At 33.2% G+C, this 24,348-nt stretch overlaps 1 protein-coding gene across 3 annotated transcripts; it reads right to left on the bottom strand.

The window, feature by feature from the left end:
* Positions 1 to 212: 212 nt before the first annotated feature.
* Positions 213 to 23,381, bottom strand: LOC134696668 (calcyphosin-like protein). Of its 3 annotated transcripts, none has more exons than XM_063558600.1 (5): positions 13,640 to 13,794; positions 13,343 to 13,504; positions 12,521 to 12,698; positions 11,865 to 12,071; positions 213 to 921 (listed from the first exon to the last, which is right to left on the bottom strand). In XM_063558600.1, exons 2-5 carry the CDS (start codon positions 13,477 to 13,479, stop codon positions 820 to 822), a joined length of 624 nt encoding a protein of 207 aa, XP_063414670.1. In that variant the 5' UTR covers positions 13,480 to 13,504; positions 13,640 to 13,794; the 3' UTR covers positions 213 to 819. The 3 variants fall into 3 exon arrangements, with proteins under 3 accessions (XP_063414670.1, XP_063414675.1, XP_063414662.1); XM_063558605.1 differs by lacking the exons at positions 213 to 921; positions 13,640 to 13,794 and adding exons at positions 9,832 to 10,352; positions 23,289 to 23,381; XM_063558592.1 differs by lacking the exon at positions 213 to 921 and adding an exon at positions 9,832 to 10,352.
* Positions 23,382 to 24,348: the final 967 nt, after the last annotated feature.

The following is a 24,348-nucleotide window of genomic DNA, read 5'->3' as shown; positions in this document are numbered from 1 at the left end:
TCCTTTGTAAAGAATTTCAGTTGAACACCTTTGAGATCAGAGTTTTATGGTAGGATTTGTTTTATTCTGTTGTTATGATGACTCAATATTGTACATTGGAACTTGTCAAGTTGTAAATATTTCTAACATTTTTCATTGTTTTATGCTTTGACCAAGTTCCAGTGTACAAATGACAATGGTTAACATAAAGACAACATACAAAAAGTCATGCAAGAGTTTACATAGTTTAATATAACAGAGAATATGTACAAGAATTGAGCATTACTGTTCAAACAAATGTTCTTATAAATGTAGTGTCCATAAGCCAGACTAATACTAGGTTCCAATGGGTAATATAGTACTAAGTCTAAAGCAGATCCTCAAAACAGACCCTTGAAATTCTTACTACTCCTGTAATAAGCCTTCATAGTTACGTATATCTGTAGCTATAGAAGTACCCTTTCATCTTACCCTACCAAGAGCCAGTTTAGCCTTCAAAGTTAAGTAAATGTGTTGCTATAGAAGTACCCTTTCATCTTAACCCAACATAATGAAAGCAGAAAATATCATATGAAAAGTAGTTCTACATAAGCAAAATGTTTTGTTTATTGACTTTTTTAAGAACCGCATACTATCTTATAAATACTAAATAGATGAATACTTTAGTCTGCATGAGCAAAATGATTCTTGTTGAGAACCTCGTATTTTAATAATAGATATTCGATGACTAGCCCCCAGGAAAACGACCTACTATTTTGTAAATAATAAATATTAGATGGTTTTAGTCTCGATGAGAACCTGCTCTATAATTTTAAATAAATATTTGATGACATCAGCTAATCACAGCTTCCAAGCATTGGTCATCATTAAATTAAAGTACACATCACTGTCCACTGAGGCAGAGACACCACTATAATAGTTATCAAATTCATCACGAGTTATCTGAAGAATAAAACAAAACATGACATCAGACTATTATATTTCTGATTTGATGTAAATGATGAATGTTTTATTTACCATTAGGTATATGTGTAGTGTAATCCTTTTCTCTTGTATACACGTACTTATTTCTTATTTGGTCATCAGTTCAATAGACCCGGTTTTTCACAGTAGAAAGAGGTAAACTACATGGAATTTTACAAGTTCTCCCTCTGATTTTCATTATTACAGTGTAATTCAGTATCTCATTCGCAAGTGAATGTCTTAACTAGAAAGATATGCAAAAAATGCCATTTTTTTAAAATGTAATGCATGTGAAAAATTGTCTTGTTAGTGTTCTCATGTTTCCAGTATGAAGATGATCTTTTTTTACAAACCTTTTTTTCATCTGAGCAGATTCATATAGAGTTATGTCTCTACAAAGTGTGTTTAGCTTGATTTACAGAAGCTTGGTTGTATATTCTAGTTCTAGTTATTATTCATTAATAACATGTAATTGTATCAATAAACCAGGTTTTTTTTAGACGTTTCGGCCATTGGCCTTCTTCAGTTCAACTACATGGCTGACATTACATTTGTATTTCCTTTTCAATCATAAAGTATGTTCCCTATTGGAATTTTGAAAACAAGCATTAATAACATGTTATGCAAATGGTGCATTTATTCAACACGACTTATGGAGGGAAGCATCGGAGATGAAATGAAAACTTTTTAAATTTGTATGAGCTTCCCAGGTCTAACCTTTATCAGGAATGCTCATACCCAATGATACCTAGAAATTTCAAAGCCAGAAACACTAGGACCTATATGACCAATAAGATTCTAAAGATTCGTCTTGTTCAAATCTGTCTGAGGAAGTTGAACCTAACTTGTATCTTTATAATTTCTTAATTTAAGAATAGTAATAAGTATGTTATATATCCTGTCTATACCGTAATATAAGCTGAATATATAATAGGGTAGCAGCGGTATGGACCAAGAGTCGATATTTTATAAATTTTGTGCATCCGAAGTGTCTTTGCTGGATTAACCTCCATCTTGTTCGTCTTGTCCAACTTGCTAAGCACAAGGAAGTCCTCTTAATGTAAGACTCTTTGAGGGGTCTGTAGGTGGCCTGTTGCAAGGCAAAATTTCTGTCCCTATCCAAGATACCCTCACTTTCCGGTGGCAGTCCAAATTTCCCCGACCATCATCCCAGATGGCCTCTGTCGTATCAACCTACATATTGTGTTTATTGTGAACTTGTTCTCGTCCTGAATATGCATGAAATATTTGCCACTGGACGTTAAGCAACAATCAATCAATCAATCTTAATGTAAGATATGTTTCGTCTTAATTTATTATTCCTAAGACTATTAGTTCAATCAAAGTGCTTGTAAGCATAGAAGGGTAAATATTGCCTTAATTTATCAGTGGAAAGTAAAATTAAATACTGCATTGAATAAAGCATTGGTTGTAGTTAAATTTAACTAAATTCTGGACAATGGGAGATAACTTCAATTTTTGAAGACGACTTTACCAATGACATCATTTATATTATTTGGACAGATATTTGTTTCCTGCACCTTATGTAATTTTCTTGACAGTTGTAAGATCATTTTGTGACTTGAATATCTGATCATATATTGTATTGATAAATTCTTAATATGTTCATGGATAGGATAGTCCACCACTTATGATTTTTTTCTGATTATCAAACTTGTGCATGATTCTACATTTGAAAATGCCTGTACCAAGTCAGGAATGTGACAGTTGTTCTTTATTCGTTTGATGTGATTAATCATTTGATTATTTTCCTCGGAGTTCAGTATTTTTGTGATTTTACTTTTGGATTCGTGGAAACCTTCATTCTTGGTAACCCTGGATTGCCATTGTAATAAACCCTTTCAGAATAGCATATGCTAAACCTGGATTGCCATTGTAATAAACCCTTTGAAAGGAACATCTGATATACTTGAATTGTCTTGGTAATAAACCCTTTTAGAGGAGCATTTGATATTCCTGGATTGCCATTGTAATAAACATTTTGGACAAGCATATTATATCCCTGAGTTGTTACGGTTATACACCATTTAAGAGTAGCCTGAGAAACCCCTTAATTGTATTGTCATAAACCCATTGAAAGTAGCATCTGATATCTCTCAATTACCAATGTAATGATATCCATAAATAGTTATTGTTAATACCAGTAGACCTTTTGAAAGTATTCCGCGATATCCATGAATTGTGTTGTAATAAACCATTCGAGAGTAGCATTTTACATTCTTAAATTGCCATTGCAATTAGTAGACACTTTTGAATATAGCATCTGCTATATCGGAATTGAAATTGTAATAACCTCTGGAGAGTCGATTCGACATCCCTGAACTGCCATTCAAGCACACCCTTTGAGAGTAGAGTCATATATCCCTTTATTGTCATACAAGAAACCCTTTGGGGAGGTATCGTATCCTTGAATTACAACTGTAACAAACCCTTCGAAAGTAGCATTAGATATTTTTAGAATTCCATTGTAATAAACCCTTTGAGGTAGCATCTATTATCCTTGAATATCATTGGAAAAAACTTTGACAGTAACATATAATATCCCCGAATTGCCAGTGCCATTTTAAAAGTTGCACCTTATATTCATGAACTGGTATGCTGATAAAGCCTTTGAGAGAAGCTCCTGGTATGATTGAATTGCAATTGTAAAAAGCCCTTTAGAGTAGCATCTGAGAATCCAAAATTACCATTGTAATAATCCCTTTGAGAGTAGCATCTGAATTCCCTGAACTATCATGCTGATAAACTATTTGAGAGGGACATCTGCTATCCCTGAATTGTCATGGGAACAAACCCTTTGACAGTAGCATAATTCAGGTGCTCCTCGCAAAGGTGATAAATCATTTGAATTACATCGGGGGGGGGGGGGGGGGGGGGAGGGTAATTGGCAGTAACATATGATATCCCCGAAATGAAACAGTTTTACCCTTTGAGAGGAGCATCTGATATCCCTGAATTGGCATGGTGATAAATCATTTGAGAGTAGCATCTGATATCCCTGAATTGTCATTGTAATAAACCCCTTGAAAGCAGTATCTGATATCCCGGAATTGTGATACACCCTTTAAGAGGAGCATCTGATATCCGTGAATTGTCATTGTAATAAACCCTTTGAAAATAGCATCTGATATCCCTGAAGTGTAATTGTGATCAGCAGAATTATCATGGTCACAAACCCTTAGAGAGGAGTTTCTGATATCCCTGAATTGTCATTTTTATAAACCCTTTGAAAGGAGTTTCTGATATCCCTGAATTGTGAGGGTGCTTCAACCTTTGAGAGTAGCATCTGATATCTGTGAACTGTCATGGTGATACACCCTTTAAGAATAGTATCTGATATCCCAGAATTGTCATGGTGATAAACTCTTTGCGAGGAGCAACTGAATTATCATGGTCACAAACCCTTACAGAGAAGTTTCTGATATCCCTAAATTGTCATTTTTATAAACCCTTTGAAAGGAGTTTCTGATATCCCTGAATTGTGATGGTGCTTCACCCTTTGAGAGTAGCATCTGATATCTGTGAACTGTCATGGTGATACACCCTTAAGAATAGTATCTGATATCCCAGAATTGTCATGGTGATAAACTCTTTGCGAGGAGCAACTGAATTATCATGGTCACAAACCCTTACAGAGAAGTTTCTGATATCTCTGAATTGTCATTTTTATAAACCCTTTGAAAGGAGTTTCTGATATCCCTGAATTGTGATGGTGCTTCACCCTTTGAGAGTAGCATCTGATATCTGTGAACTGTCATGGTGATACACCCTTTAAGAATAGTATCTGATATCCCAGAATTGTCATGGTGATAAACTCTTTGCAAGGAGCACCTGAATTATCATGGTGACAAACCCTTCGAGAGTAGCATCTGATATCCCTGATTTGTCTTTGTAATAAACCCTTTGAAAAGAGTATCTGATATCCAGGATTTGTGATACACCCTTTGAGAGTAGCATATGATATCCCTGAAATGTCATTGTAATAAACCCTTTGAGAGTAGCATCTGATATCCCTGAATTGTCATGGTGATAAACCCTTTCAGAGTAGCATCGGATATCCCTGAAGTGCAAATGTGATCAGCCTTTTGAGAATAGCATCTGATATCCCTGAATTGTCATGGTGATAAACCCTTTCAGAGTAGTATCTGATATCCCTGAATTGTCATGGTGATAAACTCTTTGCAAGGAGCACCTGAATTATCATGGTGACAAACCCTTCGAGAGTAGCATCTGATATCCCTGATTTGTCTTTGTAATAAACCCTTTGAAAGGAGTATCTGATATCCAGGATTTGTGATACACCCTTTGAGAGTAGCATATGATATCCCTGAAATGTCATTGTAATAAACCCTTTGAGAGTAGCATCTGATATCCCTGAATTGTCATGGTGATAAACCCTTTCAGAGTAGCATCGGATATCCCTAAATTGTCATGGTGATAAACCCTTTGAAAGGAGTATCTGATATCTGTGAATTCTCTTGGTGATAACCCATTGCGAATAGCAGCTGATATCCCTGAATTGTCATTGTAATAAACCCTTTTAGAGGAGCATCTGAAATCCCTGAATTACAATGGTGACAGACCCTTTGAGAGTAGCATCAGATATCCCTGAATTGCAATTGTGATGAACCCTGTGAGAGGAGCACCTGAATTGTCATGGTGACAAATTCTTTGAGAGTGGCATCTGCTATCCCTGAAATGTCTTTGTAATAAACCCTTTGTGAGAAGCATCTGATATCTCCGAATTGTCATGGCGATAAACCCTTTAAAGCAGATAGCATCACATATCCCTAAATTGTCATACACCCTTTGAGAGTAGCATCTGATATCTATGAATAGTCATTGTAATAAACCCTTTGAAAGGAGTATCTGATTTCCCGGAATTGTGATACACCCTTTGAGAGGAGCATCTGATATCCCTGAATTGTCATTGTAATAAACCTTTTGAGAATAGCATCACATATCCCTAAATTGTCATGGTAATACACCCTTTTAGAGTAGCATCTCATATCCCTGAATTGCAATTGAGATGAACCCTTTGAAAGTAGTATCTGATATCCCTGAAATGTCCTTGTAATAAACTCTTTGAGAGGAGCAACTAGAATCCTTGAATTGTCATTGTAATAAACTCTTTGAAAGGAGCATCTGATTATTTTGTTGTCGCTTTATGATTTTACTTTTCTTAGGGGAACTGGATAAACTGGATTTTTAAACAATCACATGCATCTTTATATATTACCAGTGGAATGAAATGTCATTGTATTTAAACTTTTGAGTTTTGGTGATAACCCTTGAGAATAGCATCAGATATTCACCAGTCGTCATCGTAATAAACCATTATTGAGTAGTAATTGGATATATCTTAATTGCAATATGCACATATAAGTTTCTGATATTGTAAGCTGCACTGATAAAAAAAGCCTTTGAGAGTAGCATCTACTATCACTCGATTGCCATTGTAACAAAAACCATTGGGGGTAACATATGGTGTTCCTGAAAAGCCAGGATAATAAACCCTTTTAGAGGAGCACCTGATATCCCTGCATTACAATTGTAATAAACCCTTTGAGAGTGGCATCTGATATCCCTGAATTTTCATTGTAATAAACCCTTTAAGAGTGGCATCTGATATCCCTGGATTGCCATTTTAATATACCCTTTGAAAGGAGCATCTGATATCCCTGCATTGCAGTTGTAATAAACCCTTTGAGAGTGGCCTCTGATATCCCTGAATTGTTATTGTAATTAACCCTTTGAGAGTGGCTTCTGATATCATTGGAGTGTCATTGTGATAAACCTTTTGAAAGGAGCATCTGATATCCGTGAATTGTCATTGTAATAAACCCTTTCAGAGTAGCATCTGATATCTCTGAATAGTCATTGTAATAAACCCTTTAAAAGGAGTATCTGATATCCCGGAATTGTGATACACCCTTTGAGAGGAGCATCTGATATCCCTGAATAGTCATTGTAATAAGCCCTTTGAAAAAGCATCTGATATCCCTGAATTGTCAAGGTGATACACCCTTTGAGAGTAGCATCTGATATCCCTGAATAGTCATTGTAATAAGCCCTTTGAAAATGTATCTGATATCCCGGAATTGTGATACACCCTTTGAGAGGAGCATCTGATATCCCTGAATTGTCATTGTAATAAACCCTTTGAGAATAGCATTACATATCCCTTAATTGTCATGGTGATACACCCTTTTAGAGTAGCATCTTATATCCCTGAATTGCAATTGAAATGCCATTGTAAAAAAACCTTTGAGAGGATAAACTGATATTTTTGAATTGTCATTGTAATAAACCCTTTGAAAGGAGCATCTAATTATTTTGTTGTCACTTTATTATTTCAATTTTCTTATGGTACTGGATAAACTTGAGTTTTAAACAATCACATGCATCTTTATATGTTACCAGTGGAATGAAATGTCATTGTATTAAAACTTTTGAGTTTTGGTGATAACCCTTGAGAATAGCATCAGATATTCACAAGTCGTCATCGTATTAACCATTTTTGAGACCTAATTGGATACATCTTAATTGCAATATGCACATATAAGTATCTGATATTGTAAGCTGCACTTATAAAAAAGCCTTTGAGAGTAGCATGTACTATCACTCGATTGCCATTGTAACAAAAACCATATGGGGTAACATATGGTGTTCCTGAAAAGCCAGGATAATAAACCCTTTTCGAGGAGCATCTGATATCACTGCATTGCAGTTGTAATAAACCCTTGTAGTGTGGCATCTAATATCCCTGAATTGTTTGTTGTAATAAACCCTTTGAGAGTGGCTTCTGATATCCCTGAACTGCCAATGTAATAAACCCTTTGAAAGGAGCATCTGATATCCGTGAATTGTCATTGTAATAAACCCTTTTAGAGTGGCATCTGATATTCCTAAATTGTCATGGTGACAAACCCTTTGAGAGCATCTGATATCCCTGAATTGTCATGATGATAAACACTTTCAGAGTAGCATCTGATATCCGTGAATTTTCATGGTGATAAACCCGGTGAGAAGAGAGACCCAATTCTCTTATTTCTAATTGTAATAAACCCTTTCTAATGGGAAAGCTCTTATAACCCTAAATTGCAATTGTTATAAACCCTTCAAATGTAGCATATGCAGTAGCGGGGGTTGAGAGGGTTGGTATCTCCTTCTTTATTTATGACCAATTCTTTTGAATGGGAACATTTGGTTGGAAGTTGGAATCACCCTTTTAAAAATGGCTGGATCTGCTCCAGATATACTATGTAATTCCCATTGTAATAACCTCCATGAGAATAGCATCTGATATTCATGAATTGCCACTATGATACATACTGTGTGTAATAACTGAAATCTGTTTAAACAGAAATTTTGGTAAAAAAAATAAGTTATTTGCACCTTCGACTACATACTTCCCTTTCTAGTTCAATACTTGTACTTACACAAAGTTTTATATAACTAACATTGTTCATAGAGCCTGAACTATTTTATGTTGTGAAAATACATGCTTTAGTAATATGTTTATTACATTGTATGTCATGCACATGCTAACTATTTCTGTATCTATGGTTTTAATTTAGTTCAGTCTATACATATATATATATGTTTATGTACATCTTTATAATAAGTTGTTCAATGGATATATCATGCACATAAAAATATAGGTATAATGTCACCTGTCAGATGAACATTTACATCATACTACACATTCTTGTTTCTAAGAAACATGGCAAATTTAAATACCTCAGTTGACCATTGATGTTTAAAAATAATCAGGATATGTATTCCATTTCTAAATCTTTTCAACCTGTTGTGTATATACAATTTACTAGAACCAGACCCCATTAAATCAAAATAGCTGGACTGCATAAAGATGTAGGCCAGGTAATAGTTTTGTTTGATCTAACAAGTTTCAATTCATGAACCCTTTGGACCAAATCTTATATTGTAATGGGAAGTTCATGTTAGTACAAACCAAGGGATTTGACGGTTCTCTAAGATGGTCTGAAGGTTTTTACCACCAAAATTAACACATGACCCACCACAAACTTGTTTTTTCTTCAAGGACCACCAGTCACTTTTCAGGCCTTTATCCATGTTGACAAAGCTCTAAATCCTTCTGAAAGTATGTACTCATTATCACAAGATAAGTTTCCTTTAAAGTCAGATATTTGTCTCAGAAGAGTTTAAAAGAGGGGATAAAGTACCAGAGAGCCAGTCAAACTCATAGATTGAAAATAAACTGACAACACCAATGACAAACAAACAAATGGCCTAAACTTTTGTATTGAACCTATGTCACTCAGAGCTGAGGGTACATGAGTAATCATTGACAATGAGCTAGCTGAGAAGGGCAATTCAATATGATAAATACCCTGCTGCGTAACTCTGCATCCATAAATATCCATACATTAAAGTATCCTCTGCATATGTATACCTAGAAACAATACCTGTCTCCCATAACAAAAATCAGGATTGATAGATTTTTCTGTAGAACAAGCAATGTTCACAGATTTTGTTAAACCACTAAAGTCTACTAGAACAAAATAGCAAGAACCTAAAGAGCTAAATTAAAGTAAAGCTAAATCATAGGAAGCAGGGGGGAATAAGCATCACAATAATCACAATATCAATATGTATGTTAACTTATACAAGTATGCATAAATATCAACCATGTGGGAAGGTAAGAGTGTCATTGTGTGTCATATTGGCAAGTGGTGTTTGTGCTTTGTGATTTTGAAAGTGTGTTGTGAAACATTGTAAGTGAAACATTGTAAGTTACTCTTGTATTATAATGCTAAAGAACAACATAATCCAAGGGTCACTCGCATGATAAATAAATAAAATCAGTGAATAAAATAAAATAAGTGACTTTTCATGATATAATTTAATGTAACATGGTAAATAAATGGATGTTTTGTTAACAAACTAAACGTGCATTTGTCCACCGGTGCGTATTTGCTGTCACCAATTATCACTGATGATACTGCACTTTTCTTTTCTAATTTTAGCACGATTCTTCTCTACGTAAAACAGATTCTCAAATATCCTTTACAAAGATACATTACATTTTTAAAAGCAGAGATTTCTATAAAAACTAAAATATACAGTATATAAAATTTATAAATAACAATTATAAATAATAAAAAAATAAATACAAATTCCAATAAAACTTTGAGCTTTTAAAAAACAATCTAAATATTTTAAAAGGTGTAACATTTATTTGATTATTTGAGAATCTGATGCTAATTACTAAACAGCGGTCTATGTGCATTGAGGGGCAGTGTTCACAGTTTCCAAGCATTTGTCATCATTAATGAAAAGTAGGCGTCACTATCTACGGATGCTGAAACTCCAGAATAATAATTGTCAAATTCATCTCTTGTGATCTGTAAAGAAAGTGGTGTAGAATAAGCATAAATATAAATATTGCAACATGCAAGGGATGAGAATAGCTATAACAATCAAGGGATGAGAGTAGCTATAACAATCAAGGGATGAGAGTAGCTATAACAATCAAGGGATGAGAGTAGCTATAACCATCATGCTGACTGGATTGTTCAAATGGGTATTTCAGCCTTGTTGGAAAAACTGAAACAAAATACATGTATTGAAAATCTCTAAAACCTACAAAGGGGAAGTAACTCTTAATTATTTAATTAAAGTGATTAAAAAAGAATTAAAAAAAGGATCATGACATTGAAAAATGAAAGGTGTAAAAATATTCAAACTTGTAATTTAGGATGCATCAACACAATATCATCAGAAGAAAATGTAAATTTGAGTCTTGTGTATAATTTTCTATATTCTGAATTATCATATTGCTATAATGATCATGCTAAGATTGTTGTACACATGTATATCCATACCCATACATTGTGTTAATGTGCTACCACATTGCATGGCTACAGTGGTTATCACTTAGATAAGATAGGTATATTTAAAATAAAAAAGAGAGAGATATTGGGTCAGGAAGGAATTGAATCTAATCGCCTCACCCTTATAAGTAAAGAAATAAACTCAAGCCAAATATTTTTTTACAACATAAAAACACTCAAAACATAACACTGATAAAAAATTGTAAAAAGGTTAATTACAACATTTAGGGTCTAGAAATAAGTTAACATTTTGAAGGGCTCCTTTTATGTCTGTCTATTCCCTCCCTTCTAGCAATATAAAGAAATAGGGGGTCTCATTAGGGGGTTCTGATCCCAGATCCTGCTTTCTGTTTTGTCAGATTCCTGTAGCCCACTTACACTATGTACGTAAGCAATTCTCGTTTTTTTTGTCATTTCCCAGGTCCCGATAAACCTCATTTCCTGTTTTCGTGACAAAATAATTTGACTTTCATGTGTCACACTTACAAAAAAAATCAGTAATCCCGGGTCACGCTTAAGACCCCAATGAGACCTGAGCAATACATAAGAACAATACCAAAAAATATAAACAATAAAATTTTTGTAAGAAGAATGGTGAAAATTTAAATAAAAAAGCATCAATTTTTACTAGTGTTATAGGGTAAACCTTATCTACTTTTTTTTTTACTATAGAATAAAATATTTAATGTGAGTGACTGATACTCCTAGCCATGAACCCAGCAACAAAGCACCATAGATATTAAGTTAAAATACCATGAACATTTTATAATCAGAAACAAAGTTAAAATACAATTACTTTATGTATGAACATTTTATAATCAGAAACAAAGAAATTGCTTATTCTGATTTACATGTATAATTGTCAGAACAAGTTGATATATTTTGAGTTTTTGGAAGATCATCCAAATAAATATCAGAAAGATTGTTCACTAGATCATTTAAAATGTGAAACTATCTATGGTGATTTTACACTGGGTTAACTACTACCCCCCTTTTTTTTCAACATAAATTGTGAATAATTACCTTTCCATCTTTTTCATCTGAATCAAATGATGCTAGAAACTGAAGTAAGCACTGATCTTCTGTCCATTCTCCATTTAAGTATTTAGGATGTTTCTTTACATTATAGACCCCTTTCAAATCTTCTGTTGTGATTAAGCTATCTCCTGTTTTGTCTAATTTGTTAAAAGCTTGTGTCACTAGAGATTTTCTGCTTGCATTCATTTTTGGCTAAAAAAATAAATATCACAAATATGTAATATCATTTAATATGTTTTCTGTTGGAATTGTTTAGTTATTGCACACAAGACACTATTATTTCCACAAAACCAAGAAAATTATATTTTGGTTGATCAGATCCTATAGTTTTCTAAACAAAGTATATAAACAATTTAGATAGGGTTTGAAGCTTGCTATGCAGTGTAGAATTTGCTCATTGTTGAAGGCGGTACAGCAACATATAGTTGCTAACTTCTCAATCATTTGGACTCTGGTGGAGAGTTGTATCAATCATACAACATCTTACTTTTGTAAGTTGCTTTGAGAGGCTAGATTTTTTTCTTGGAAGCCAACTTGTAAATCAGCACAAATTTGCCTAGACATCTCATTTCTACCCCTTACTATATATGTTTCACTCCTTCGTTTAATCAGAGGGATAAATTTCTCAAAGATAAACTTACTCGTAAAGCAATTAAAAATTCATCAAAATCCAGTTTTCCACTGTGATCTTTGTCTAAGGCTTCAAACGCTTGATCAACAACATCTCTCTCTAAAACAATACCATAATCTCGTATCCCTTTGCTGAATTCATATTTATCTAGAGATTTACTGCCATCATCATCAAAAATCTTGAAAGTTCTGTTTATAAAATAAATATTTTAAACACTTTATAAAACACTTAAAAGAATAGCATCAACTTTTAAGTCGCCTACCCTATGACCTTTGACCTCATGTTTTTACAGGCAGGTCATCTTAATAATTTCTTCTGCTATTTGTTAGAAATAAGACTGACATCATTGCAGAAAATATAACATGCACATTAAGGGAGGTAACTCTTATGGAGGTGCATAACTTTTGCATTGGACACAATAGATTAAAGACTTTTATAGAAAATATCTGCAACACAAAAAAGGGGATCAATGCCCTAACCTCCTGTTACAGTCACTGTTATAATGCAATATAATTATTACAACAACATTGTTGTTGCACAGTAGGTGTAACTTATAACACTGTGAAATTATTATAACAACATTGTTGTTTCCCAGTTACTGTTGTAACACTGTGTAATTAATATAACAACATTGGTAATTGTTTCACAGTTACTGTTATAACACAGTGTAATTATCATAACAACATTGTTGTTGCAAGCCATTTTTCTAAATTCATTGTAATCAATAAGTGCAGTTATTTGTTTCAATGTCATCATCAACATCCCAGTTTTTATTGCAAACAAATCCTTGATTGCAGGTACTAACATGAATATAATTAATGTAAACACATACCTTGCTAGCCCTTTAATACCATTTGCGCCTCTTTGTAAACATTTACATCTTAATAATTCAACAGGATCACTGCAATTTTTCTCAGCTTCTTTTGCCTTTCTTTTTAATTCATGGTTCATTCTACCGGTTGCTGCCATTTTTGTTTTGTTGTGTTGTTCCCGCCTGTAAATAAGACCGAAAATGTTACACCTTACCCAAGTGACGTTGCAATTTATTTTACAAAATGAATATAGTTATACTACATAAATCGTAGTGTTAAATTAGCTGTATATAAATAATATATAGAACAGTCCTTACCTTATATTCTAAATCATCAATGTAAGTCTGAATATAAACACCTGTCAATGTATTATATATCGATCAGGTTTACGTTCAGACATGCACTAATTTGGTTTTATTTACTTCCGTTGACATTGACAACCAGGGAGACATCATTAACTCTGTTTTTATTACGGGCGTCACTCACTTTGTTAATTAAAAACGAATAATTAATTAATGCTTTTAAAGGTGTTGATTTAATTACCGATATGTTAATTAGAAAAGTTCAAAATTAGAAAGAACGTTCAAAATTAGTGGTTCACCGTTGGCAAATTAGCCGCTTTTCATCTGATGTTTTTTTTTTTTAAATTCAATTATTATTACTTTTTACTACAGATTAATAACTAATGTATTGGAACAAAATTGATACAAATGGAAATAAACACTAACATTACACAAAGTTCAAATCTAAAAAAAAAAAAGTGATAACAATGATAAAGCGAAATAAAAATCACAATTTACTTTAAATGAAGAATTTATATGATTCTTTGAAAGATAAGAGTATCTAAGATAATATCTTTATAAATATTCAGGTCTAAAAATAAGGAATGGAGAAGAATTAGGACAAAAATAGGGAATAGAGAATGTGGTGCAAAGGTAAAAACAATAACTGCGGAAAACTCATCCCTACTTTAGATTTTTCTTGCAAAATAAAACAGTGTTAAGAATAAAAAATCATTACAATGTTATGGTGGCTATATATTACGATCTGGATGGGTCCTACTTTTCTGCATGATCATTCTTTAAATATTTAGGACATATATTAGAAAATAACGCTTATCAAAATGTACTTGATATGAGGTTATGTCTTGTTATACTTTGTGGTATAGGACAATACAAATCCTTGCTTGTGAACATTTTTTTGTTTGGCCCTCCCCCGCTTTTTCCTAAAATCCGGGTTTTTTTCAATTAATTTCAACTATTTCTATTTTCTCTTTTTCTAAATAAAAAAAAAACATAGCTATACTACAAGTAACTTGTGTTTGGTCTTTGCTTTTAATTCCAAGTTTACTATCAAAAGCGGTTACGATATATTATAGGCTGTATATTATATAAAGAAAAGGAGGTATCTATCTTATGAAAAACAAGGATGTGTGTTAGTTTTACATCCGTGTGAAAAAGATGTATTAGTTTAAACATATTTATTTATAGTGGATTGGGAAACAAGTTTTGCAACTTATATTAATCCCTTTCCACTTTGCGAGTGCGAGTGCTGCCTTGTAGCGGCATTAGCCTACTCTTTTTCTAAATCTACAAGGGTGTCTTTAACGTGCAAGAGATATGGCTCTCTCTTAACACGGGTCAGCCATTTATCGTCCCCTTCCGATGGACTATCATCGTTTCCTCAAGACCATACTCGCAAATGGTGTCAAGGGAGAGCCGAAAATTGAGTTCTTGAAATTTTCATCCCGAACGGGAATCGAACCAGCAAACTTTGTGTTAGTAGTCCGATGCACTAACAACTACACCACGGCTCTCTCAAAAGATGTATTATCAAATGTTTCTGTAGTGATATGTTTTCTTTATTTTGTACATCATTTATTTTTTCCCTCGGTATAATATTACCCGACTCTTTTATTTTCCCACATTTATTCTTTTCACTTTGCATTATATTATTTACCATACCATACCCCGGTGTTCTATTCATTATTTATTAGGGCTATTATTTTATATTCTGTAATCCCCTTCCAGACCTTCAGATGAAGCCATGTCGCGTTTATGCTTTTATATCATAAAGCGAAAACGAAGAATGGTTTTATTTTCGCATTTTCTTTTTTGATATCGTCAAATGTGCGTGCGCGGTGAACATGCTGCTACTCTTATAGTTATATAAGTACAATGTAGTTTCAATAAAGGTACAATTTTTTGACAGAAAACTTGTTTTCCTAAAAGAAAATATGGTATGATTACCAATGAGATAACTCTTCACAAGACACCAAATGACACAGGAATTAATAACTATAGGGCACTGTAAAGCCTTCAACAAAGAGCAAAGCACAAACCGCATAGTCTATAATAAAAGGGCCCGAAATGACAAATGTAAAACAATCCAAACAAGAAAACGTTTCCCTATCTATGTTCATTTTTTTTTTACGAAAAACTAATGTGTAACACATAAACAAACGAAATCTATTGAACAACAGGCTCATAACTTAGGACAGACACATACATACAGAATATGGCGGGGCTAAACATGTAAGCGGGATCCCAACCCTCCCCTAACCTTGGACAGGGTTGTAGTATTTCTGATTGTTTTAAGTCAAACTGAATGGATTGTAAAGTTCCGTCACATTATGCCGTGGTGATGTACTTGTCCCAAGTCAAGAACATGGGTTTTATAATTACTAGTAGGTGTTGTCTGCAAATTTTTATTTTTTGTTTAAATGTTGTAATATAAATCAACTTTGGTCACGAGAAGAACTTCCAGTAAATATGAAACTATATTTATCCTTTGAATGCTTGGATCGACATACTTCGAACTCTTCGATAAAAAAAAATAGTTGGAAGATATAAAGGCGGCATTCAAATCTCAAAATTGAAAGAAACTAACAACGTCATGGTGAAAGATCAAAAACGACGAAAACAAGTAAAAAATCCACAATATAGATAAAAAGGCAATACTTGAGAATATGTAATTTATGCTAAACATTTACTCTGAGAGAACCATTTCTATACATTTCTATACAGTGGTTCATCTTCAACTGGCAAATTGTTGGAAACTATACGAAAGCTTCAAAGTCGAGGGGGGGGGGGGGGGTGGCCTAGAAGAGTAACAAAAACATGATTAACCAACGTTTATGCAGTTGCAACTAATGGTTCTCCTTAAAGTGACCGAACACAAACTTGAACGTTTTATCTATATATATATATATGAGCAAGGCACACTAATCTCCACGGAAATAAGATGTGTCAATGATACTTCAACGGCATACCAAATATCAATGACCTACCACAAATGATTACCATTGAACAGACATCATTACAAACTTATATATCGTTGAAAACGAATACCTTATCGACTTCGTCGGGGGACGACAGAAACTACAAACTTAGCAAAACGAACCCAAATAACACAACCACGTCTCGTTCTACCATATCACAATTTAGGAAATACTGACGGGATAAGTTTGGGTACAACATTTGGAACATATCTGTGGTCTTCTGTGACACATATCCTATAACGGTCGAACAACTCGAGATGACGTCCGTAATTTTTTTGAAGGGATGACTCCAACTTTACTACTTGACACCCTAAGTTCAATTGTTTTCTTGTAAGCAACAACCATTTATCATGAAGTTCACGATTGAAACGCAAGCTAGCTCTTGAATATCAGTCTTCAGGCGTTGTTTGAATGCTGTTAAATAGAAATGGAGAGTTCACAATCGGGAAGCTCATATCCCTTTTGTCGCCAAACTTTTGACTATTTAGTGACTTCCATTTCTATTTCCATATTTTGCGCAGCTGCATGTTTAAATAGATGCTGATACTTTATATTATTATACAAGACTACTCATTTTAAGCTGCAAGCGCTGTGTGGCATCCTTTTATAATGATGCGAAGCTGTATGCCAGAATCAAATTAAGCATTTTGAAAACACACAAACAAACAAAAACGTGATAAAAGAGTCTATTATTAAGTTGCTTAAAAGTGGGCAGTGACATGGAAATAAATATATTTAGGTCAGTGTCAGGAAAAGATAGACTTGTTTGTATGATGCTGAGAAAATGGGGAAATGCGAGGTTATACTGAGCTCATCCCCAGTTACAAAAAAAGGTTTATATTTTTATGACATTGAGCTTATTTTGTTTTTATAATGCAACTTAAATTAATGAAATAATAGCTTTTTTAATCGTAACACAAATTTCAAAGGCTCTTGGTTTGATTTCCGTTCCGGGATGAAAATTTCAGGGACCAAATTTTCGGCTCTACCTTGACACCATTAGCGAGTATGGTCTTGAGGAAACGATCGGCGTTTTTCGTTTCCGCAAATTGGTATTACTTTTCCGGGAGGAAAAAGATGACGTTTCCGGAAGAAAAAAAAATTATTGCTTTTCCGCAAATAATTGAGGGATACCTGTTGATCGAAAGCAAAGCTATAATATAAAATAAATATTAAGTACGCCAAAGCTCATCATAACATGCAAGTAAAATTTATCATTTAAATCTATGAAAACATATGTTCAAAAGTCAGCACTAATCAGAAATATCTTGATATTAGCTCATAAGTCAGTTCTGGCAGAATATTTGTAGCCAACACGCCGTACAAAGTCCACAGTAGTACATTCACCGTTTACAAGTTTTGTATTTTGTTCAAGAAGGAAGTCCATCTTCTCCTTTTCACATTTCCAAACGGGTGCTCTTACAGTTAAGGGTTCTCATCTTTATGTAAGATGTTGTTTGCAGCTTCAATAACACATCGATAAAAACAAAAATATTGATTGACCAGCGTAAAACTGCTCGTTCAAGTGAGCATGAAAAGACTCAGCTCTATTCGTGTTTTCGTAACAGCAGTATGCATTACACATTCAAAGTCATTATGAACTTCCTCGGGCTGAAGAGTTATTCTTCGGGTAGTGAACACATCAATAAGCCGATCCAACAGTTTTGTGTAACATTCCTCGGATTTAAGTGGAAGTAACGCAAATACAAGACTAATGTAGTTACCATTTTTACATCCATGTATCGAATAAACTGAGTTGGTAGAAGAATTTTCGGACAGGATTTACATGTGCCATCTATGAAAATATCAGTCATTTCATTACATAGACATACCAAGTTGGTGAAACATGAAAGTATAACGATTCCCGAATCAAAATCATTGACTAATTAAAAGTAAAAATAAGTTTCAGTTGTGTTAGTGTTCAAATCGATTTGTCTTAATGTCTCGTGAATTTCTAATCTACATTTAGTTAATTTTGGAAACTGCTTTCGCCTGTCTCTGTATAAGGACAAAGCAACATTTTCAAGTCAATATATATTCAAATATTTATAATTTGATAATTAATATCTTTATTGCAAAATTACACCCATGAGGGTCAAGCAATACAATGAAACAATAATTTTATACTATACAATGCAATACAATGAAATACAATGTAATACAATGAAATACAAAATAATACAATACAATATATGGAAAAATAGAACATTAGAGTTCAATTATAAATGTATGTAAAAAACACCATCATAACCTTGCCTGACATGGGTCTGACTCCCTCAGTTCTAAAGACTGTTTAATGAAGACTCCAATATGACAAACAAGTTCAGGGATAGGGTTTAGAATGTGTTTAAGTTTATTGAATGCATCAAGATGCTGAAATAATGGAACATAGTCTTTTAGATAAACAAAAAGATTAGAACGCAAAGATGTGTTAATGTCACAATACAAAAAGAAATGATATTCGTCATCTAAGACTTCACATTTTTTACATAATCTTTGTGCTCTCGGAATGTTTCTGTACCTTCCTAATTCAATGCCTAGGGAATGATCACTTAGTCTAAATTTTGAGAGTAACTGCCTATGTATAAAATTATTGCAATTTAAATATTCCTCAGACTGACAATTATTTTTTAATTTCCCATAAAGACAAAGTTTGGATGAGGAATCCATTTTTGAAAGTTTAATTAAAGTATTTTTTTCATATTCCTCTGAAACACACTTTTTTATATTACATTTTAACATGTTTTTTGATTGTTTAAAAGGTACATTATTATTAGAGTAATTTTCTGGGTTTATTTTCATTTCTTTAAAAAATTTATCTGCAAATGAGTACCAAGAATAAATTCCTTCTGAATGTAAATTTATATTTGTTTGTAGAGATTCTTTAACCAGGGGATTAATATCATTACAATTTATTCTATAAAAATACATGAGTGTTTGAGTTTTTATATAGGAGTCCAAAGTAAATCTACCTAATTCTGATCTAGCACCTATGTTAGTGGCTGTCTTTTTCAGTCCTAATACTGCTTTACAAAATTTAGAATGAACCTTCTCAAAGGGATATTTTTCTGCTAATGCAAGAGTATCACAAAATGTATTATTTACTGCAGCTCTATTAGATGCTCTATAAGCTGACTGAAAATTATCCATAAACCAAATCTCAGAGTTGTATGTCAAAATAGGTCTTATAAGAGTATCAAATAATTTACATGACAAATTAGTGGGAACAAAATTAAAATTTGACATATATTTTCTCAATAAAAATAAAACTTTAATGCCTTTTTTAGACAGCTCTTCAGTAGTTTTTGTAAAATTTCCCCTATAGTTAATAATATTCCCTAGAAATTTGAAGTCCTTAACTTCAGTCAAAAATTTATTATTAAACAAGAGGGGTGGGGATTGTTTATAAATATTCTGAAAAACTAGAATTTTAGTCTTGTTTGTATTAACACTCAATTGCCATTTAGTGCAATATTTATTTAGTTTATCTAATGCGTTTTGAAGCCCCTGGTGTGTCTCGGACAGTAACACTAAATCATCTGCATAGCTGAGAGTTTGGATACTTGAAGTATCAAGAACTGGAGGGTTACAATTTACATCAAAAATTGAATGTAAATCATTTATATAACAATTAAACAAAGTAGGACTTAAACTGTCCCCTTGTCTTACACCTCTAATTATTGGAAAAAACAAAGAGTGTTCATTGCCAATCTTCAGTGCAGACTGGGATAAACTATACATGTTTTTCAAAGTAGTATAAAATTTCACACCAACACCATCATTTATCAATTTATACAACAGGCCATTATGCCAAACAGAGTCAAAAGCACCACGCAAATCTACAAAACAAGCAAACAGCTTTTTCTTATTTTTTTTCAAATATTTAGTGACAAGAGTTTTTAAAATAAATATGCTATCAGATGTTCTGTGATTTGAACGAAATCCAAATTGATGACTGGAGAACTTATTTTCGTAATGCTTTACTAGTCTTTTATTCAAAATAGAGCTATATAATTTTGCTAGACAGTTTAAAATAGAAATGCCTCTATAGTTACATATGTCTTCTTTATCTCCAGACTTATGGATTAAAACAATAAATGCTTTTCTCCAGCTGGTGGGGTAAATACCAGATGATAAAATAAGATTAAAAAGTTTAACTATGGCTGTAACTGTAACAATGCTACTATATTTTATAATTTCATTAGATATTAAGTCAGGTCCAGCGCTTTTCCCTGATTTTAATTCTTTTATACAGTTCTTTACTTCTGATATTGAAAATGGACTATCAGTATAAATATTATGTTCTAAAGTACTCTCAAGCATATTTAAATCTTTTTTAACTTTTTCTTTAAAAGAGTTATCATATTTTTCAGCCTTACCAAGATTTTGAAAATGTTCTTCATAGTTATTTAATTTAATATTTGAACAATCATCCTGTTTAGTGTCTTCATTTTTTAATTTTTTAAGGAGTTCCCAATATTTTTTGGGGTCATTTTCTTGCAAATTTGTTAATGTTTCATATAAGTTCTTTTTAAATACAATTTTCTTTCTCTTTACTAATTTTTTAAGTTTCTTAGCATGTGTAAAAAAGTTACATTTTAGCTCTAAATTAAATGGTTCTCGTCTCAGTTTAGCTCCTATTGCTTTAATAGTTTTTTTAAGATCACGTACTTCAAGGTAAATTTCCGGAAAAGTAATAAATACAAATTGCGAAAACGTATACTTTAAATTTTCGGAAACGTAGCATTGGGACTTTGAAAAAATAGCGGAAATGCAATACGCCCGAAACGATGATAGTCAGTCGGAAGGGGACGATAAATGGCTGACCCGTGTTAAGAGAGAGCCACATCTCTTGCACGTTAAAGACACACTTGTAGATTTCGAAAAGAGCAGGCTAATGCCGCTACAAGGCACTGAGCAGTCGAACCCACAACTGTGCAAAAGGATTAATATAAGTTTCAAATCCACTATAAATAAATATGTTTAAACTACAAAATATAGCTATGTTAATATATTAAGGAAATAAACAAAACTAGTTGCAGTATAAACAGCATTATTTGTTTAACTGTAGAAGGAAAATGTCTCCGAGGTAAGGAGCGATAGTAAACAGTCTGAAATCTATCCACAGAGAGAACTAATGCAGATGAGAGAGCCCTAGGACAGGGGCGATAGTAAACAGTCTGAAATCTATCCACAGAGAGAACTAAGGCCGATGAGAGCCCGAGGACAGGAGCGATAGTAAACAGTCTGAAATATATCATCAGAGAGAACTAAGGCCGATGAGAGAGCCCGAGGACAGGAGCGATAGTAAACAGTCTGAAATCTATCCACATAGAGAACTAAGGCCGATGAGAGAGCCCGAGGACAGGAGCGATAGTAAACAGTCTGAAATCTATCCACAGAGAGAACTAAGGCCGATGAGAGAGCCCGAGGACAGGGGCGATAGTTAACAGTCTGAAATCTATCCACAGAGAGAACTAAGGCCGAGGGACGCTTTCACTTTAAGAATTATGAAGCTACGGAACAACCTACCAGAGTCAATTTTTATTATAGTCACAGTAAAAAAAATCACAAATATAATTGATACCTGAGCGGATAAGCCAGTGATGCATGAGTCTTATTTTGCAATCAAACAGAATTTGATATAGACAAGTGAAGACAATTCTATGTGTTGTTTCAATATTATGTCACGATTTAGTCAGTTTATTTTCATATTTCCTTTGCACTCAGTAACACCTGCTATTTGATGAAACACTTCCCGGGAACGCTCTATTGTAAAAGCATATTCATTTAGTTCTCATGCAAACGAGGAAGACAAATAAGAGAAACTTGTTCAATATAGACTGTTGTACTGACCGGGGTTCAAGAAGTGAAAAATCAACAATTTGAAATTCTTTGCAACAGCAGATGATTCCGTTCACTTTTGGCTCCCTTTTCTTTACACCGCACTATCGACCAGTCATTGAAACGAGAGATCCTTATCTGGAGAATTGGAGCCTACCGATGAAGAAATCATCAAAATTTAAAAAAAATAATTAGGAATTGAATTAGAATAAAACAGAAAGATATCTTGTGAAAGGTACTCTGGAACTGATTAACCAATCAGTACGCATGGCTCGAATTCAGCTTAAATATGTGGATTTGTCTTTTTAACGTTATTGAAAACTCAATAGCTCAACTGTGCGGTCTATATATGAAATACTCTGTCTAATATTTTTATGGATATGAAAAATGAAGACTAAGAATATACTTCATCATATAGTCTGTATATCCAATTAAAGAGACCGTGAAAATGAGAGATTACATTTATTTTAAAATAGAGTTATCCCTCTTTGTCCTGGAATTCTTGTCGCCTTTGATTTGTTTCGACTTTTTTTAGTTGATTTGGTCACGATTGAACACGAATCGATATACAGACTCATATGCAATATGTATTCCTCTGTATGATTCAAACATATCATATATAATGATATTATTATATACCCGATATAACTTGGCTTGCAAAAATTGGAAATTCTAAAATTGCTAATAAGAATACACCGGCAAACCCTATGATAAAAACAGTATTTGAAAGAGCGTAAACATGCATTTCAATATCTAAGATTCTTAATTTATTCACTTCCAAATGTATTGTCTCGTTCTTTCTTATATAAAACAGTACAAATGAGACATGACTATGGACTTACGTTACAGTAAAACTAGTCGTTATCACACAGAACAAGTCATGTTTGTTTGTTTTTGTATAAAACTGTGCTGGTAAATTTTATGAAGGATATCCGCTATCCGAAATATTTATTGTTACTTGTACATGTATGAACTGTTTCCGTTTTCTTTTACTTACGATGTTGTTTTGTCGTTTTTCAAGTTTAAAAGAATGAGCATCTTAGTTCATCCCAAAATTTTGTTTGGTTTGCTTGTCTATTTGTCTGTCTGTAAACAGTTTTTGTGTTTTTTGTTGTCGTTTTCTTTTTCTAGCAATGGCGTTGTCAGTTTATTTTCAACCTTTGAGTTTGAAAGTCCTAAAATATCTAAAAAATCTTTATTTGTCATTTCATTTGTAATACAATTGCTTGATCTCTTCTAAAATAATCTTATGAATTTCTGAACAGCTAGGGATCATTTTCAATTTTACAGAGAGGCGTATTTTTTTCTGTTATTTCACATTTATTCAGATCTGATAGTACTGATAAAAAAGAGGCGAGAGATACCAAAGAGATATTCAAACTCATTAGTCGAAAATGTGTTTTGTATACTGTTGTTTGTTGGTCTTTTTTTATTTAAACCTGCTCTGGCATTATCAGTTTATTTTCGACTAATTTCAGATTTTCTTTAGCTACTTATAATTTAATTTTGGACGCAACACAGGTTCTGATTGGCTAAAAGTTTTTTGTCTATCAGCTCATAAATACACTCTAAATCACAAAATGATTAGCAGGGCAAATTCTTTTAATAAGTCGAAGAAACTAAACAGACTAAAAGATCAGTAATACACGATCAACAAAACTGAGATTTTTGTCACGGTCTATTCTCGTCTGCAATGTTGGAAAGTGTGCTTTGATATTCCCATAAATCAATGTGAGCGACAGGCTCTTTTGTGACTCTAGTTTTATTTAAAAAATATAAAGAAGGTTATTTGTGCTGAGTATTTGTGTCATTCGACGATTACGATCGATGTCTTAAATTAAATCTGAATTATTTCCCTTGGATCACACTTTTGTCATATATCGGAATATTTTTCATATCGAA

The sequence above is a fragment of the Mytilus trossulus genome, chromosome 1 (genome assembly GCF_036588685.1).
Source record: "Mytilus trossulus isolate FHL-02 chromosome 1, PNRI_Mtr1.1.1.hap1, whole genome shotgun sequence".
NCBI classification, from domain to species: Eukaryota; Metazoa; Mollusca; class Bivalvia; order Mytilida; family Mytilidae; genus Mytilus; species Mytilus trossulus.
The sequence above is the reverse complement of the archived record's forward strand: the minus strand, read 5'-3'. Positions and strand labels throughout refer to the sequence as shown.

Coding starts and splice junctions, on each gene's coding strand:
- LOC134696668 (XM_063558605.1), bottom strand. CDS start 13,479: ATGGCAGCAACCGGTAGAATGAACCATGAATTAAAAAGAAAGGCAAAA. Junction 12,699..13,342: donor GGTATTAAAGGGCTAGCAAG/GTATGTGTTTAC, acceptor TTTTATAAACAG/AACTTTCAAGATTTTTGATG. Junction 10,353..11,864: donor CAGATGAAAAAGATGGAAAG/GTAATTATTCAC, acceptor CTTTCTTTACAG/ATCACAAGAGATGAATTTGA.